At 61.6% G+C, this 18,739-nt stretch overlaps 1 protein-coding gene across 1 annotated transcript in view; it reads left to right on the forward strand.

Annotated features, from left to right (window-relative positions):
- COL4A2 (collagen type IV alpha 2 chain) overlaps positions 1–16,494 on the forward strand; it is a 162,884-nt gene extending 146,390 nt beyond the window's left edge. Inside the window, exons 33-46 of the mRNA XM_077754005.1 lie at positions 215–396; positions 2,123–2,186; positions 2,565–2,639; positions 4,692–4,799; positions 5,490–5,597; positions 6,289–6,360; positions 6,669–6,794; positions 10,523–10,639; positions 11,200–11,432; positions 11,646–11,829; positions 11,956–12,072; positions 12,866–13,057; positions 13,903–14,452; positions 16,206–16,494. Of these exons, the coding sequence (XP_077610131.1) occupies positions 215–396; positions 2,123–2,186; positions 2,565–2,639; positions 4,692–4,799; positions 5,490–5,597; positions 6,289–6,360; positions 6,669–6,794; positions 10,523–10,639; positions 11,200–11,432; positions 11,646–11,829; positions 11,956–12,072; positions 12,866–13,057; positions 13,903–14,452; positions 16,206–16,323 (2,246 nt within the window). The 3' untranslated portion in view covers positions 16,324–16,494. The remainder of the gene's footprint in view (positions 1–214; positions 397–2,122; positions 2,187–2,564; positions 2,640–4,691; positions 4,800–5,489; positions 5,598–6,288; positions 6,361–6,668; positions 6,795–10,522; positions 10,640–11,199; positions 11,433–11,645; positions 11,830–11,955; positions 12,073–12,865; positions 13,058–13,902; positions 14,453–16,205) is intronic.
- The last annotated feature ends 2,245 nt before the right edge of the window (positions 16,495–18,739 follow it).

Consider the following 18,739-nt stretch of genomic DNA (forward strand, 5'->3'; position numbering starts at 1 on the left):
CCTCACCTGCAGAAGCATCAGGGCCCACACCAGACGCCCCTCAGCCCAAGACGGGCTCCGCCATGTCCCCAGCCCCGGGGCCCGAGTGGGCCCGCGCGTCCCTGCCGCCCGAGTGGCCTCACTCCCCAGGTTCAGGCTCCGCAGCAGCGGGGCCGCAGAGTGGAAAGCGAGGCGCGGGCGGGCGCTGCCTCCTCACGCTGCGGTGTCCCCACAGGTGTCCCGGGAATGCCGGGGATCCCCGGGCTGTCCGGAGTGCCCGGCTTGCCAGGGAAGCCCGGCCACATCAAAGGAGTCAAGGGAGACGTCGGAGTCCCGGGCGTGCCCGGCGTGCCAGGATTCCCCGGCGTGCCCGGCCCCCCCGGGATCATCGGGTTTCCCGGGTTCACAGGAAGCCGGGTGAGTGAACGTCTTACTTCCCAGCCCCTCCCCCCTGCTCCTGACGGGGGATTTGCTGGGGTGCAACCCTGCGCAGGGCGTGGTCAGTGGCCCGTGGCCCGGAGGGGCCCTCGGTCAGTTATGCTTCCCGGGATCCGCTCCCCATGCTGTTCCGGGTACAGGTGCTTACGCTCACAGTCCTCAGCACGTGACGGACTCCTTTCTGGCACGTCTGGGGAGGTTAGCCCATTTGGGGCAGATCAGTAGGTCTTTAGTCGGGTCACAGAAAAAGGATGTGTGTGTCCACCCAGGGGCCCGGAGGACAGTGCTCCCAGCAGCCTCATTCCGAATAGCAGAACCTGGGAGAGCCCAGAGGCCGCGACGGGAGGGGAGTGGGGGGCCATGGCGGGTTCCAGCCGTGAACGAGCACTTGGCGGTAAACTGGGCATCACTGATAAATGCACCAACCCAAACGACCGTCACCAACTTCGTGTTGAACGAAACAAGCCGGAAACAGCATAAATGATGTGATCCCAGGGGGGTAGAAGTCCAGAACCATCAAGACGACATGACAGCGGTCGGTCAGGGACTGGGGATGAGGAAACGGCACAAGAGAACTTTCTGGAATGCTGAAAACGTTGTGTGTGTTTATCTGGGTGGGACGTGAGTCCAAGGTCACTGAGAGGGTGAGGAGGTCACCGCAGTGACGTGCGTTACTCCTCAGGAGAGGAAGCTTCAAGAGAGGAAGAGAGGGACGGGCGCCTGGGCCGCTCAGCAGGCTCAGCATGTGACTCTCAGTTCGGGATCAGGTCGTCATCTTATGGCTGTGGGATCGAGGCCCACGTTGGGCTCTGTGATGACAGCATGGAGCCTGCTTGGGATTCTCTCCCTCTCTCTACACCTCCAAACCACCCCCCCCCGGGAAAATGAGTGAATAAACTTAAAAAAAAGGAAGAGAGATCATCATCTGAACAAGAATGGAGTCTCTGGCACCACCTGCCCGCCCCCCCCCACAAAGTAGAGCTACTCTCCTGGTCCAGAGATTCAAGTTAGCCATGCGGGGAGAGGTAACCAGGCACGAGTCGCCACTAACGTTGCCTGCTGTGTAGACCAGAGGATCAGGGTAGAGCAGGACTCCGCCCTACGCCTGAGGAAGGAGCCCCTTCAGAGAAGGAAATCATGGTTTGCATGGTCACAGAGCCACCCAGACCCCATCCCAGGCTCATTATCAGGAGCCAGCATCGCTGAGAAGTCTCACGTCAGCAGGTGGAGTCCACAGCCGTGCAATGTCTAGTGCAAGCTCGGGAATCCAGCAGCCCAAGTTCATATCCCAGTTCTGAGTGAGCAAATTACTTAGCCTTTCTGTGCCTCTCTGTCCTCATCTGTCAAATGGGAATCCATAGTACCTGCCTCTGAGACGGTACCCAGCACGGCTGCCCACGCGCGGCCGAGCAGAGCGTGGGACGCAGTCAGCCATGAGTGCCGCCGCCACCATCGTGAACGTGACCTACGTCATCTACACTCTTAGCTTCAGCAAAGCTTTACTGCCGAGTAAGAACAGGGGAGCAAACGACGTGCCGTCATGCAGAAAAACGTGAAGGGTCCTGCGAAATGATGACACAACTTGCAGCCTGGAGACTTGGTTTTAGCAAACCAAGTAGCTGGACACCCCCCCACCCCCACCCCGCAATTACAGACTTATTTCGTGAGCCGCTTCCTGAGATGTTTCTGTCTGACTTTGCTCTAGGGCGACAAGGGAGCTCCGGGGAGAGCAGGTCTCTACGGCGAGGTGGGCCCCACGGGTGATTTCGGTGAGTGCTGCCTGGGTCGTGACCGTAGGGCATCCACAGTCCAGAATGTTCCAGAAGCGTGTGGTGACCAGACCAGAGATGCTGGGAGGAATTTTGAAGCAAATTCTTTTTTTTTTTTTTTTTTAAATTTTTTTTTTTTTTTTTAGGNATAACACAGGGGTGCCTGGGTGGCTCCAGCAGCTGAGCCTCCAACCTTGGTGTCAGCTCAGGTCTCGATCTCAGGGTTTGAGGTTCAGGCCCCACGTTGGGCTCTGTGCTGGGCACAAAGCTGAATGATGAATGAATGATGAATGAACGAATGATAACACAACGGAAGTTGCGAAGCTGACCCCCTGCCAGTAGGAAAAGCTGTTGCCAACCGTCTTTTCTACCCTTCAGGTGACATTGGAGACACCATCGATCTGCCAGGAAGCCCCGGCCTGAAGGGGGAGCGGGGTGTCGCCGGAGTACCAGGTACTGAGTCGTTCCTGTGTCCCCACCTTGGGACGGGCCTGAGCACTGCGAGCACCTCACTCGCAAGCTGGCCCAGCCAAGTGTATCTCCTGGTGTCACCGGAGTCCCAGTACAGGGTACGGTCTGAGGTCTCCAAGCCCAGGGCACAAAGAAGAGTCTGGACTTTTTAATTCAGTTGAACCTGAAGACAGCGCCAAGAAAGCTCTCTCTGTTCCTGAAAGGACATGGAGGACATGAAGCAAATGATGTAACAGCCAGAGCATGTGATAGGCAGCAAAGGGTTTAGAAGGAGGGGGCAGTGGGGGCCAGCCCCCAACAGGCACGGGGCGGGGGGCCTCGCAGGGTGCAGAGCTCTCTCCTCTTCCCTGAGCATCCCTAAGTCCAAGGTCAGCATTCCCGCTAGTGGGCATCTGGGACAGATGCATCCCTGCTGGGGCTTTTCTCTTGGGGACCCCTCACTGCTTGAGCTGGAGCCCCGAGTTCTCCCGGGGCAGCCCCGGTCGGGGGAAGCGCCTGTCCGTGTGATTGCTCCATGGGGTGGTTCTTGTCCAGAAACAGCTCTGGGATGGACAGGGCCATTCAGGCCAGCATGGAGCCAGACACGGCCCGTGCCTGCCGGCCACTCAGGGCTCACGGCACACCTGTCACGTGGCCTCACGGTGGCTTTCCCCTGGGCCACATGGCCACCCCGGGCTGCCTACATCGCCCCTTCTGCAGAATTTCCGACAATTTGGTTTATAAAAGCACAAACGTGAGACCATCTTTGCTCCGGGTCACTAACAATGACCTCATTTATTCACCTGAAAGTATGTCGGGGAACAAGCTGTCCCCACCAAGAATTACAGCTGTCACCCCTCCAATGTGTGGGTGACTTTGCTGTGGGCCCAGGAAGTAGGGCTGTGTCTCAGGACTTGGGTCCCAGGCGCGGAGGGGCCATGACATCTGTGTCAGGTGACCTTGGGGGCATTCCGTCCCTCTTGGACCAATGAGGACTGCCTGAGAGGTCAGCCCAGAGTGGCCCGCGCAGCAGAGGGGCGGCCGGAGGGCCTCGGGGGCGGGGCTCAGGCTGGCGTCCCCGGGCTGACGCTACGCGGGACCGTCTACAGGGGGAGCACAGCTGGTTGGGGTTTGGGGAGGATTCCTGAAACACTAAAATAACCGATAGAAATAGGCAGAACTCAGGTGGTTTTGCTTCAAGACCACACGAACGCTGGCGGTACCTCTTCTAAGCAACTCAGGAGTGTAAGCAGGCGCCAGACAAGAGTGATCATGTGGGATGTTAAGTTGAGCCGAAGTTTCCAAAATCCTCCAGCGTGCCACAAAACACCACAAACGTTTGACCGAGAACACGGCCACTGGTGTGAAGGCCTGGTGGCCACCTCGGAGTCCCCTGACGTGCAGGCTGCGGGTGCGGTCGCAGGCCTTGCCCCGGGCCCGCCGAGCACCCCCTAGGTCAGAGGCTCAGTCATCCGCACGTAGAACAGATTCCCCAGATCTCTGGACACACTACACGTGGAAAACCACTCCAACGGGGGCCTACTTGGTGGTCTCTGGCTACTGGGCAAGGTGCTCAAAACACAGTGGCCTAGGACATCCGCAAAAGGTAGTATCTCCTGGTCTCCGAGGGCCAGGAATTCAGGAGCACGGTGCTTCTGACTCCAAGATGGCGCCCGAGAGCTGCGTTGGCGGGAGGCCTCAGCCCCCTTGCCACGTGGGTCTCTCCCCGCACGGCTTGGGCATCCTCTCCAGAGCCAGCCATCCAAGGGGTGATATCCAAAGGGGTGACAAAGTGAAAGCAGGGATGCATGCTGCGTTCTAAGGCCAGTGAAGTGACACGGTGGCCTGGGGTCACCCAGGTCAGCCCCATCCATGCCCAAGGGCATGAATACCAGGACGTGGGGCCACTGAATTCTGTAAAACACGAGTCAGGGAAGGAACTCGTGCAGACACGGAGCCGTTCACAGCAGAAGCACCGATGTGGAGTGACAGCACCCCTCACCGGGCGTCCCCTTGGGGCCTGCTCCGCTCCAACCAGGAACTCTGTGCTTGCAGGTCTAAAGGGATTCTTTGGGGAGAAAGGAACGGAGGGTGAAGTCGGCTTCCCCGGGATCACAGGCGTGCCAGGCGTGCAAGGCCCTCCCGGACGTAAAGGGCAGGCAGGTACGATCTCGTGCTGTCACGCGGGCCCACGCCGCAGCCGGGCCTCTGAACCTCGCGAGCCCAGAGCAGAGGTGGCCGGCGTGCCTGTGGCCTAGTCTGCCGCCACCACACTGCACCCCAGGAAGCCGGCTCTTCCTTGTCACCCGTCACCCAGCTCTGCCTTAGGACGGACCTCGCGGAGGGGACCAGGCGGCCAGCCCCGGGGACACGCACAGGAACTGACGCCCGAGTTCCCGCGGGCCCGGCGTCCGTCTCCCCGTAAACGCAGGCCGCGTTCTGGTCGCAGCACCCCTTGTGTGCATTCGAAACGCGTTTGTGGATCCCGAGTTAGCTTGGAAAGCACACAGGGCACTACTTCCCCGCTTCTCTCTTGTTCCTGCTTTTGCTTTGTGTTTGCCTCGCTTTGCGTGGGACCTGGGAACCCTGCGGCTAGCCCTCCGGGGTGACCCGGGCTCTCTCAGACCCCCAGCGGACGGCGGGTCAACACTGGGAGAACGCGGGCTGCCCTGTCTGGCAAAGCTGAGCCGCCGGCCCTGAGCCTGTGCGTGCGGCACACTCCCGGCTGGAAGAAAGGCTCTTCCTTTCCCACAAAGGCCCTCCTCCTCCAGGCAGGAACCGAGCTGCAGGCCGGCGAGGCCTTGGGGTTCCTCAGGGTTCCGGTCCCACTTAAGGGTGTGTTTGTCCCCCCAGGCTTCCCGGGACTGACTGGGCTCCAGGGGCCGCAGGGAGAGCCCGGACGGGCAGGAGCGCCCGGTGACAAAGGAGATTTCGGCTGGCCCGGGGCCCCAGGCTCACCAGGTGAGAGCGATTCTCCCCCCGCAGACACGGGCGCCGGAGCCGCTCAGAGCCGGCCTGCAGGCGGGGAGAGGCCCCGGGACCCGGGTTGGCCTCTTGGTCGGCGCACGGCAATGCCGAGGTGGGACAGAGGGGCGGAAGCCAGCGTCCCCGCCGTCCTGTCCAGGGCTTCCGGCTGCGGCCAGGTCTGGCCGAGCTCTGGGCGGGAGCTGGGCGCTTACCCCGGCCCGGGGGGGCTGTCTTACCCAGAATTAAGGGGCCACCCCCGCCCACACTCGCTGCCCACATCCCAGGAGGCATCGTGCCTGTTTGCCAGCAGCCTCCCGGGTCCTACTTAGGGAAGTGTGTGCCCGGGACTCCGGAGGGAGGGTGATGCTGGTTAGAGCCTTGGTTCCAAGCACGGCTTTTGCACCAAGCGCGCACAGTGCCGCAGCGTCGGGGGAGAAACCGCGCCTCCATCCAGCTCCCCACGGCTGCAACGAGCCTGTGAAAAGATTCCGTGAAGACAGACTTTAAGTTCAACAGGTGTCCCGGGTGACAGGAAAGTGACGTACAAGTCGCGCTATGCAGCACTGCCTGCTGTGTGCGGGGATGTTGAGTAAATTGGGCAGAGGACAAGACAAAACAAGGTGCGAATTACTTGAAGCGTGTCTCTGTGCTCCGGCCACGGAATAACCGAGTGGAACCCACACAGGTTTTCCGGGCGTCCGAGGCATCAGCGGATTACACGGCTTGCCGGGCACCAAGGGCTTTCCAGGATCCCCAGGTACGCGGTCCTGTGCCAGCCACCTGACCACACCAGCGGTGGGGGGGAGGGGCTGGGGGGCCGTCCTGGACCCAGGGGCTCAGGGAGCCAGATGGAGGCCACACAGGCTCCCCAGTGGCTCTGCAGACGGAGAAGGGGTCCAACCACAATCACGTCGGGGACACGGGCCGCACGGCTAGCAGGCGTCTGCACGCCCCCCCCGGCTTTCTGTCCCTGAGCCCCAGTGCACGGCGTTACTGCCCCCTCTCTTCCGAAGTCAGCCTGGCGCGGCCAAGCGCTGACGTCGCTGCTGTGTCCACCCTGCACAGGTGTGGACGCCCACGGAGACCCCGGCTTCCCCGGTCCCACCGGGGACAGGGGTGACCCAGGAGAGGCCAACACCCGCCCAGGCCCTATCGGAGCCCCAGGACAGAAAGGGGAGCGAGGAGATCCAGGTGAGTCCAGCCAGAGGCACCAGACCCAGGGTGTCTGTGAGTCTGAGAGATGGGCGTGCAGAGGTCTCTGGAAAGGGCCGCTTGCTTTGCAGAGAACTCTTGCTGCAGAGCCCCTCGGCCAGCCCTCCTCCCTCACACTCTCAGAGCCCATCGGGGGTGAGTCAGCGACCACTCTGCCTGGGGGAGGGAAATGCTGCCGGTCCCCCAGGGACCACACTCCCTGCTGTGTCCCCAGGGCGCCGGCACACGGGTTACCCGTCACAGGCTCTCCGTGGCGGATGAACACTTAAATGTAAGCATTACAATCACAGAGCCGAACCCCGCGGGCAGGCCTGGCCTGCGGTAGGAGCCAAGCGGGGAACAGTGTGTCACCTGCTGGGAAAGGACCCCCAGCCCCCGGCACACGGGAGCGAGCCTAGCCTGAGGTGGGAATTGCTTCCAGATGGAAGCATGATCAGTATCCACAGGGAGAGTGTGCCCGAAGTGTTACAGTTTCGTTGAGGGTTTGCTGGCTGACGGTCGTGGGCCCCACACGCCCAGCGTGCCCGCACTTCGTTCACAGCGGAGCCTTGAGCCAGGGCTTCGCTGTTGGTGCTGCACAGCACACAGCACCGGCCTGTCACACGGTGGCCCAGGGCATGCTAGGGTCAGGGTACCCGCGTGAGCTAGAGCCAGCGACCCCACAGGGTGGTCAGTTCCCAAGGAAGGCAGCGACTCGACCCCCCACCGACAGCAGCAGGTGTCCGAAGGCTCACAGACCACACGCGTGATTCTCCAAGGTCTGGCACCGCCCCTCTTCCCTTTCAAAGAGCTGGGATCCAGAATCCCCTGATATCTGAGCGCCACAGCATTGATCTGAAGGCAAGAGATTGATGAGATGCTCAGCCAGCTGGGGCCTGACTATGAGCCCTGAGAGGCTGCATGGTGCTCACACAGCCCCAGCCCGGGTCTGTCAACCAGCACATCCCCGCTCAGGGGTGAGGATCTAGGGTCAGTCCATCAGCACATCCCTGCTCAGGGGTGAGGATCTAGGGTCAGTCCATCGGCACATCCCCACTCAGAGGTGAGGATCTAGCGTCTGTTGACCAGCACATCCCTGCTCAGGGGTGGGGATCTAGGGTCAGGGCATCAGCACAGCCTCCTTCAAGCCCCCAGTGGAGTGACTGTGCCCATGACTCTGAAGTCAGACGTCTGCATGTGTGTTCTTGTCCTGCCTCTCACTTGGTGCGACCTTGGATGTGGCTTTGCTTATAAAACGAAGGTAGAAACACACCTTCTGGGTATCGAGGGGGTGCAGTGAGATCATGCAGTGAAGCTCTTACACGCGGAAGCCCAGAAAGCAAGGCTGGCTTCTCTACAAGGCCCCCAGTTAGCATTTTTTCCGAGAATCCCACTCGTGAGAGCATCTGCCCTCTGACAGGCCGAGGAAGGCGGCCCTGGGATGTGGAGGTGAGGCCCCGCCCGGGGGGACGGAGGGAAGTGAGAGGCACAGACGGTGCTCGCGAACAGGGCTCACAAGTCGCCGGCTCCTGCGCTCCTACGTGCGCTGACGTCTGATGCACACGGCCTGCCGCTCAGGCTCAGAAACTGGCAACAAGGGCTGGATTACGGTTTCCAGCAGGACAGAAGTCACCTCTTATTCCCACTTACACCTCGGCGCGGTGCCCGCCGCTGAGTAAGTGTTCAGCAGACCAGAAGTTCGAGAAGAATGTCATGAAGTCACTCTCTGTGACCGCAGTTGAAAGACACCCCCTGCCCCGCCCACGATCCCATTGTGTATTACCTGTGCACCGTCTGTTTCCCAGAATTCTTCGTGAACCTAACCCTTGCCCTCCATCAGAGGCACCCAGAGCGTACGGGCTCCCACGCAGCCCCGAGGCCCGGTGGCTCCTGGCGAAGCAGCTGTCCCCTGCGAGGGCCTCATCCCGCATCAGATCACAGCAGCCCAGCCAGCCTCCTGGTGCTGCCCACTGGGCCGCGGCCTCCGGCTGCCGTAGGGGAAGGAGACTTTCCATGGGGACACGCGGGTGGCCGGTGAGGATGCACTGTCCTCCAAGGATCGCAGGTGACCACGAGCCGTTGTCTTCCCTCCCTTGGGGCTCATCTCCGGCCAGAAGCCCAGGTTTCAGCCCAGATGCTTCCTGCCGCTGACGCTGGGGCTCAGGTCACAGTCTGCCTGTGCCGCACCGCCTTTCGCCAAACCTCGGGTAGTCCGGGGCTTATTCAATACTCAGGAAGATCCGTGGGCGCCATGGAGGGAAAGGGCCTGTTTTGACCCCGACTCCAGCAAACTGGGTCTGGGTCACTCGGAGTGTCGTTCACAGAGGCCCTGTCGCTGCAGCTGGTCGTGGGAATCTGGCTGATCTGGATCTTCCGACTCGAGTTTTTGCCATTACTCACTGATGCTCACCGCCTGTGTCGGTCACCGTGTGAGTGGTTAGACGCAGCTCGGCCGGCGTCGTTTCCTGGCAGACGACAGAGGGGAGCTCGATGGCCGCCTGTAATCAGTAGACGAAGACGACACCTGTCGGGGTCCCCACCCCAGGTGTTTCTCCGTCGGCTGCACAGAGCACGCCCCGTGGTGGGCATCAGAGCCGCGGTGTTGCTGAGGACCAGCCAGGAAGCCGCACGGGGACCGTGCGCCTGGCAGAAGGACGATGGCCCCAGATCCCCAGGCTCCTCTCTGGCCTCCGGACTGTCAGAGAAAACCAGCACCAGAAAAATAGCCTGGCAATCAGAAGAGAAACCACCCGCCTCCCCACGGGCGGGTCCCATGGCCGCTGAGCTCGGATGGGCACCTGTAACCGACACGCGGGAGGAGGGGCCGCCCACAGGTCTGCTCACGTGGGGACTGTCCTCCACGGTCTGTCCTCGGTCGGTGCCTGAGGCCAGCCCTGTCCCGTGCTGCGTTCTGTTCTGCGAAGCAAACACGGAGCGGATCCTGAATGAGCGAATCTCGTGCAAATGCGGGGCTGGGCTGCTGAGAGCCCTGCTCACGTGTTCATCGGCCGGTCTACACGGAGCCTCGCTCTAAGTGTGTTTCTGTTAAAAGACACCTTATTTGACGTGTGTTGTTGACACACTGACATGGACCTCATGGCCATCACCTCTGTCTCTTGCCCGAAGGAAGTCTCTGACGCACGTGTCCTCCGTGAGCACGCCCCCGCCTTCCTGAGCGGAGGAATGCCACTCAGGACTTCACCATGACCGGGGAGGGACAGGGACAGTTTAACAGTGAAATCACCAGTAAGAAGCACAAAAACGTAAAAACCAGAGCACTAAACCAACCCAGAGAGGATACTCGGAGCTGAAATGGGGACGTGGGTGGGGATGCAGGCGACTGCGTCCTCTGCGTGTCCAGGAGGCCCGCCAGCACTGATGGCGCGTCCCCAGTAAATCCTGCGAGTACGAGGACTGGCAGGCACAGGATCCGCAAGCAGTGAGGTCGGCCGTGCAAAGCTGGGGCCCGGGCTACGGAAGGGGGGTGCCCCCAGGGCGGACCAAGAGCATCGCGGGCTCCAGAAGGAAACTTGCGTCCCAGCACCAGCGCTAGCGAGCAGCAGAGCCAGCCTCCCAGGGCCGAGGGGCCGCCCACGATCCGTGGGACCCTCGGGGCAGCGGGAGGGGCTGGAGGCTTCCCCGCAGGGCGGTGTGGGGNCAGGAGGGGAAACGATAGATGGAAAAGTTGGATGCTGACGCCAAAGCTGACTTCTTGTTTCTCTCCGAAGGCGAACGAGGCCCCGTCGGGAGTCCCGGACTTCAGGGATTTCCAGGCATCACCCCACCTTCCAACGTCTCTGGGTCACCCGGTGACAAAGGAGCGCCGGGGATATTTGGCCCGGAAGGTAAGCAGGTCTCCCGCTTCTGTGCGTTGCGATCCGGGGCAGGAGCCGGCAGTGACCGGACTACTTCAGGGGTGGGACAGACTCGCTTCCACCTTGAGGGACACCATGCGGAGGGAGACAAGCCACACTCGCAGGGAGGGACGAGCGCCGTGTGATGCCACTGCCCACGAGTCCCCAGAGCATCAGGTCTGTGGGTGGAAGGGAGGATGGGGGGGCCGGTCGAGAGGCGACGGAGCGTCGCAGGTGAATGGGGCAGAGCCTTGCTTCGGGGAGTGAGGTCTGAGGTGGATGGTGGCGATGGCCGTGCCGGTGTGCTCAGTGCCCCTGAACCCCACACTTAGAAGCGGTTAAAATGGGGGCGCCTGGGGGGCTCAGTNCAAAAATAAACATAAAAGTTTTTAATTAAAAAAAAAGAAATAGTTAAAATGGTAAGGTTCATGTTACGTGTGTTCTACCGCAGTAAGGGAAGTCGCCGAGGGGTGGGCTTGCCGGAGACCCCCGACGGGCCGTGCCCGCGCCCTCCTCCCGTGTGACTTCTTTCTGGTGACGTGTGTCGACAGGTTATCGAGGGCCCCAGGGGCCCCCTGGCCCCGCTGCTCTCCCTGGAAGGAAAGGAGACGAGGGGAACCCAGGAGCCCCAGGAAACCCCGGGACCAAAGGATGGGGCGGGGACCCCGGGCCCCAGGGCCCGCCTGGCGTGTTCGGGCTCCCGGGAGAGAGAGGTAACGGTGCCCGCGGACCGAGGGCTCGTCTCGCAGGGGNAAGGGGCCCAAAGGAGACCGAGGACTCCCAGGTGAGTGGCCCTGCACCTCGGCTGGGCGGCCCCCGGGACTGGGGGACCCCTCGAGGCCGTCCTCTGAAGCGCCACGCTGAGACCTGCGTGGCTCCCGCCGCCGCCGGGTGACTGACGGCCTCGCCAACGGGCCGTTCTCTGGGCAGCAGGTGGCTCCGGGGGCACCAGGATTGGCTTCAACGATGAAACAATGGGATGCAGGCCACGCAGGAGGCCCCTGTGTCACCTGGCCTTTCTCTGCCCTTTCCAGGCACCCCCGGCTCTTTGGGGTCCCCGGGGATCGCGGGGATCCCCCAGAGGATCACCGTCCAGCCAGGGCCAGTGGGTCCACACGGCAAGAGAGGCCCCCCGGGGGCCCAGGGAGAGATGGGGCCCCAGGGCCCCCCTGGAGAGCCAGGTAGGCACCCCTTTTCCTGCCAGCCTCTCGCTCCCGTTTCCTCCCCGAACGCCCTTGCTGAGCAGCAGTGACGCCGAGCCCGGTGGCTCCGCCCCTGGTGCTCACACTCGTTTCGTGGCCGTGCAGGTTTCCGCGGGGCTCCCGGGAAGGCAGGGCCCCAGGGAAGAGGCGGCGTGTCTGCCGTTCCCGGGTTCCGAGGAGACCAGGGGCCCGTGGGACAGCAGGGCCCCATCGGCCAGGAAGGTGAGTGACACACAGAAGGGGCAGAGGGCAAGGCCGTTCTTCCATGTCTGCCGATGACCAGTGTCCTGTGGTCCGTCGGGAGGGGTGAGCCAGCCCCGAGCGAGCAGGAAGAGGCTGTCCCCTCCGCAGCCGTGGTGCTGGGGGCGCTGGGTAACACCAGGAGCAGAGTCCCCGGACAGGCCGGGCCTCCTTCCTTCCGCTGATGGGCCCGCAGGTGGCTCGGACAGGGAGGCAGTCCCCGTTCTTTGAGAAAAGGCCTTGTAAAGGTCTCAAAGGCCTGGGCCGGAGAGACGGACAAATGACGCTGGCAGGAGGGCTCGTCAAGTCCTGTCACTGATTTCTTAAAACGAGCTGTGCGTGCACAGGGCGGGGCGGGCCAGAAACACTGGCAGTTTGTGCACAAAGAACTAGCTCAGCCTGGACGGCTGGTGCCCAGCATTTGAAGGGCTGTGTTGCTGGAGGCAGAGCAGACGTGCGGCGGTGCTCAGACCTGAGCCCCGGGCGGGCACCGCAGGAGGCAGACCCCTCACCCGGGGGGGCGCAGCGAGTCGCCTGTCCCCGAAGTGCCTCAGCCTGGCGCTTGGGGCAGAGGAGGCCGGTCGGCTGGGCGGGGGCTGGGCTGCAGTCCTCCGGGCCCTTCCTACTGGCTCTGTCTGCCCCTCGCTCGGGACGCTCGCGGGTCCCCCACGGGGCACGGCCGGCGAGGGCCAGGCTGCGGGCAAAACGCAGGCGGCAGCCGCAAAGCAGAGGCCCAGGCAGTAGCTGAAAGGCGGCCACTTTCTCCCCGTTCTAGGGGCACCGGGCCGCCCAGGGACCCCCGGCCTGCCCGGCATGCCCGGCCGCAGTGTCAGCATCGGCTACCTCCTGGTGAAGCACAGTCAGACGGACCAGGAGCCCATGTGCCCCGTGGGCATGAACAAACTCTGGAGCGGGTACAGCCTGCTGTACTTCGAAGGCCAGGAGAAGGCGCACAACCAGGACCTGGGTAGGTACCGCCGGCCCTGCCGGCTCGGCGCCTGGTCAAGGCCAGCAGTCGCGGCCAGGTTCGCACAGGCGGTCGAGGGCACTGGGCCCATGCACATCCTGGGGCTTCCAGAACAGATGAAGCTGGTCTTTGACCTCTAAAGCTCAGGTCAGGACCACAGAGGCCGCGGCCTCAGGCTCAGGGGCCCCCAGAACCCCCAGGAGAACAGATACGGATCCAAGTAAGCCTGGCTGCCAGAGGACTTAAAAGCGCACAGAAAGTGCAGCAAGCACGCGTGACCTGGGGGCGAGGGGCACAGGTGCCTCTGTCGGGGGGGGGGCCTGGGAGGGGACAGGGATGGGGACTCCATCCAGCCCCACCCTGATGCTCTGTGCACACTCCTGTCTACGGGCGCCACTTCCAAAATACATTTAGCGGAACAGAAAGTGCGGCTAATGCAAACACAGCTGGGGTCTCAAGTGCAGGGCTGGGGCCTCAGGTGCAGGGCTGAGGCAGGGCGGGGAGCCGGGCTGCCAGGCGGGCCTGGGGCAGGCGCCCCGCACGTTCCTTTCCCCGCTCAGTGGGCAGCCGATGCGGGCAGGGGAGGCTGTGCCGTGAGCTCATCCTCTCTGCTGCGAGGAAAAGGCAGGCTTTGTACCCAGGAGCAGGGAGGTATTTGGGGTTCGGACCCCTCGGGCGCAGGAAGCCAGGCCCTAGTCTTGGGTCCCCTCAGGGGTCTCTAAGACGCCCAATGGTACAGTCCTCGGCCAGATGCTAGGTCACGAAGACCCCACTCCATCCAGGGGTGAGCGTGAAAACTTCTAGAAGGACAGGGCTGAAACNCCCGCCGTGGTGTCGCCCCACAGGGCTGGCGGGCTCCTGCCTGGCCCGGTTCAGCACCATGCCCTTCCTGTACTGCAATCCGGGGGATGTCTGCTACTACGCCAGCCGGAACGACAAGTCCTACTGGCTGTCCACCACGGCCCCGCTGCCCATGATGCCGGTGGCCGAGGACGAGATCAAGCCCTACATCAGCCGCTGCTCTGTGTGCGAGGCCCCGGCCGTCGCCATAGCGGTCCACAGCCAGGACGTGTCCATCCCCCACTGCCCGGCCGGATGGCGCAGTCTGTGGATTGGATATTCCTTCCTCATGGTAGGTGTGCGTGCCCGCTTTCTCTCTGAGCGTGAACTGCGGGGAAATCTAGTTCCTCTCCCAGCCATACCCAGCCTTCCTAAGAATAATCACACAGGGCAGTTTCAGGTTGTGCACTGCACAAGGGCCTCTGGCCCAGGGGATGGGAGCTGGGATTCAGCCTGCACTTTATTCTGCACTGTGCTGACTGAGCCATGTCAGGCATGGGCCGCCCCCACCCAGAAAAGGGTCTGTGAACTCACCATCAGGCCATGGTGCCGGCTGTAACTAGGCTAAACGGTGCCAGCAGCCCGTACGGCTTTCCTGCTCACTCCACCACCGTAGGGAGAAAGAACGGCCGGTGACAACGGTCGACTTGTGTTTACATTTATTATAGCTGCCGGGACTCAAATCATATAAATAACACAATACGTAAGTGATCAGAGAAGCTAGGTGTCGATATCTTTATTTTTAGAGGTATGATCGCTGCAATAATTTGAAGCACAGACACTACGTTCTGTGCAAAGACAGGCACCTTCCTACTTTTCAAGAAGCCGATCACAGTCACATAAGGTGACTTTTGCAGACAGAACAACCCCGCTTGGTTACACGTGCCATCAGGGCGCCTCTGTGGTCCCTCATGTCTACAAACTTCCACTAGAAACTCCAAACTAGGCCCTGAGCTTCTCCCTCGCCCAGGGAGTGACCTGACGGGGACAGTCCCTCTTCCCTGAGCAGCACACCTCCGGTCCGAGTCAGCAATAAGCCGCGTGGCCTTCTCCGGCCAGCCGGCACCGGACACCCCCCGGGGGTGAGGTGCCGTGGGGCCAGGGCTCAGGGCCGACGGGCCACGGCAGCGCCTGCCGGTGTGGACCAGCCTGCACCGCAGGACTGGAGCGTCTTGTCTGCGCATGAGGTGCCCTTTCGTCCGTCACTGTCACGGCAGCAAAGCATCAGTCCCTTGCCCCCCATGACCTCCCAAGGCCACGCTGGTGGCAGCTCTAAACAGAGGCCTTTGGTCCAGTTTCTCCTTTTTGGTTCAGACTAGGAAGTGCACGCAGGCTGTGACAGTGTCACGGTCACCTCTCAGGGCCTGCCGCTACCGGGCGGTTCTCCTGGGAGACAGCCGCTGCTCCCTGGCCCAGAGCCAGACGCTTGTCTGCTGAGAGTACTCTGGGAAAGGCGGGGGTGGGTGCATGTGTGCAGCGTGCATACGTGCACAGGTGTGTGCACAGACATTTGTGCACCTGTATGTGCACATGCATGCATCTCTGTGTGAGCACACATGCAATGTATATACATGGACAGGTATGTGCACACATGTGTTTGTGTATCTGTGTGCACATGTGTATGCACCTGTGTCGGTGTGTGCATGCAGGGGTGGGGGGTATGGGCATCTATGTATACATGTGCATGGGTGTGTGTGCATGTCTGCATCTGGGTACATGTGTGCACATGTAAGTGTATATGCATGTGTGCACATGTGCAACTGTATACATGTGCAGGTATGCGCATATGTACGTGTATGTGCATGGGCACCTGTGTACACATATGCAGGTGTGTGTACGTGTGTGTGCACATGTCCGTGTGTGTGTTGTGTGCACATGGGTGCCTGTGTACAAGTGTGCAGGTGTACGCCAGTGGGTACACATGGATGCCTGTGTACACATGTGTAGGCGTGTGCATGTGTGTGCATGGGCACCTGCGTGGATGTGTGTGCAGGTATGTGCACATGGGCGCCTGTGTGCAGGTGTGTGCAGGTGTGTGCATGGGCACCTGTGTGCATGTGTGCAGGTATGTGCATATGTGTGTACATGGGCGCCTGTGTACACATGTGCAGGCGTGTGCAGGTGGGCACCTGTGTACATGTGTGCAGGCGTCTGCATGGACACCTGTGTGCACGTGTGTGCACATGAGCACCTGTGTACATATGTGCAGGTGTGTGTGTGCGCGCATGTGTGTGTGGACTAAAGCCAGAGCCCTTGCCCAGCCGGGCTGGTTCTAGCTCCGAGGCCTCCCGCAGGGCGCTTCCTCCAGAACCGGCCCCTGCCCGGACCTCTGCTCCTGGCNGGGCGCGCCGGCCGCCGACACGCTCAAGGCGGGGCTCATCCGCACGCACATCAGCCGCTGCCAGGTGTGCATGAAGAACTTGTGAGCGCCCCGGGCCCGGTGCTCGCCCGTAACTCGTTACCTCACACGCCGCCCCCAACCCGCCTCGTTACCGAATCCCGTGGGAAGGCCGCCCCCGCTCCGGCTCCAGGCGTGCCTGTAGGCGCCCGCAGACCCCGCAACTCGCCTAATGGGGCGCTGTGGACCAGCGAAGCCGTGCGNTAAACACACAATAAAAGTTGGTTTTGAGCTTTTTATACCCCGGGGTGTCGACGGCCTTCGTTGTCGCACGTCTGAGAGCACAGCCGCGGAACCGCAGGCCCGAGTCGGGTGAGCCTGGCACCCGCCACGCCCCTGCCCCGTGCCCGCACTCGTGAGCCCGGGCTGCGGTGCGGCCGGGCAGGGAGCGCCTGTGTTTGTAGCGTGTCAGGGTTTGCAGGAGCCACGCCGGCCACACTCGCGGGGCCCTTCAGACACACCTGCCCAGTCAGTCCCCAGATCAGCTCCGAGTTTCCAGGAAACCCCAGGCGCATTCTGCCTTCAGCTTCTCTGACCTGACCGCTGGGAGCCCAGCTCAGAACTTAGTTCCAGCCTTAAAAATGCAATCTCCGTGCTCCTGGGGGCTCAGTCGGCTAAGCGACCGACTCCGGCTCAGGTGGTGATCTCACGGTTCATGAGTTCGAGCCCGACGTCGGGCTCTGTGCTGACAGCTCCGAGCCTGGAGCTGCTTCGGTTTCTGTGTCTCCCTCTCTCTCTCTGCTCCTCCCCTGCTCACACTCTGTCTCTCTCCCTCAAAAATAAATTTAAAAAAATTAAAATGCAGTCTCATATTGGAGAACCTGGGTGGCTCGGTCAGCTAAGGGTCACACTTGGCCTCAGCTCAGGTCAGGATCTCACGGTTCTGTGAGCTGAAGTCCCAGTGAGGCTCTGCGTGACAGTGCGGCGCCTACTTGGCATTCTCTGTGTCCCTCTCTCTCTGCCCCTCCCTGCTCAAGCTGTCTCTCTCTCAAAAATAAACTTTAAAAATACTATAAGAAACACAATCTCACACTAAACTTTTAAAAAACATTTTATTTTAAGGAACCTCTACCCCCAATGTGGGGCTCAGACTCCTGCCTCTGAGATCAAGAGGCACAAGCTCTTCCCGCTGAGCCAGCCAGCGCCCCCATGTTAAACTTTCCTGAGAAGTTTCCCCGTAACTAAAGGAGTATTCCACGTGACAGTGTCATTCGAAGTACACGAGCAACCACCATGACGTGCACTGTCCCCCGGAAGCTGACGGGGCCAGGGCTCCGCTGGGGAGGGTTCTGTGGGGACACGAGTCCCAATCAGGGAGCGGTGGGGGGGCAGCCAGGTCCTGAGGGCCTCCCGCCACGGGCACCTGAGGGCTCTCTGTGCGGCAGGAACCCACGGGAAGGCCGCGCGGGAGCCTCGGGCCGTGCAGCCCAGGCGGGGAGCAGGGACGCCAGCTCTCGGCCGGGGGATCCCGGGCTGCCCCACCGCCAGGTCCCTGGCTCCCTGTGTGTCCAGCTGAGCATCGGCCCAGACGCGGCAGAGAAGCCGCGGAGCTGACGCAGTGCGTGTGCTACACCTGCTCACAGGTGGTTTCCATGGCAACAGTCCGAGCAACCCCCCCCACACACACACACACACGGGAGGTGAGGCTGGGAGGCCAGGGCTTGAAAGCCCCCAGCACGGCACCCCCTACGGAACTCAGAGAGGCAGCCGTTACTCCAGACTCCTGTCCCCACGATCAAGGGGCAGCCGCGAAGTGCGTCACAGTCCCCAAGATCCCTGCTGGACTTGGCTTAGGGGTGATGGCATGAAGGACGGGCACTGGGCACCGGCATCCTCCCTCGTGGGGCCACCCCCCGGGGCCCCTGTGCCCACCTGCCTGCAGGCTGACCCTGGGCAGGGGCTTGTGTAACACACAGTGACTCATGGGAGCCTTGTCGCCCCTGGCTCAAGTTCAAGAGCACAGCCAGCTGGATGGAGGCCGGCTCTGACAGTGTGGGTCGTGTGGTGATGTAAGCCGGCCCTGAAACCTTAGCTGTTTCCACAGAGGCCATTTGGTCACAGGGGTCAGGACCCGGCCTCTCTGGTGAGAGCGGAGGGGGCGGGAACGCATGCTCTTCCTGGAGCTGACTTATCCCTACTTCTATGCTTAGAAAAAGACAAGTGTTGGGGCGCCTGGGGGGCTCAGTCAGTTAAGTGTCTGACTTCAGTTCAGGTCACACGATCTCACGGTTTGTGAGTTCAAGCTCCAAGTTGGGCTCTGAGCTGACAGCTCAGAGCCTGGAGCTGCTTCAGATTCTGTGTCTCCCTCTCTCTGCCCCTCCCCCACTCGTGCTCTGTTTCTCTCTCTCTCAAAAGTAAACATTAAAAAATTTTTAAAAAGAGAGAAAAGGAAAAAACAGTGTTCCCTGCAGAGTTCCCAGAATTGAGATGCTAGTGTCCAGATT

This window comes from Crocuta crocuta, unplaced genomic scaffold (assembly GCF_008692635.1).
Source record: "Crocuta crocuta isolate KB4526 unplaced genomic scaffold, BGI_CrCroc_1.0 scaffold31, whole genome shotgun sequence".
Classification (NCBI taxonomy): Eukaryota; Metazoa; Chordata; class Mammalia; order Carnivora; family Hyaenidae; genus Crocuta; species Crocuta crocuta.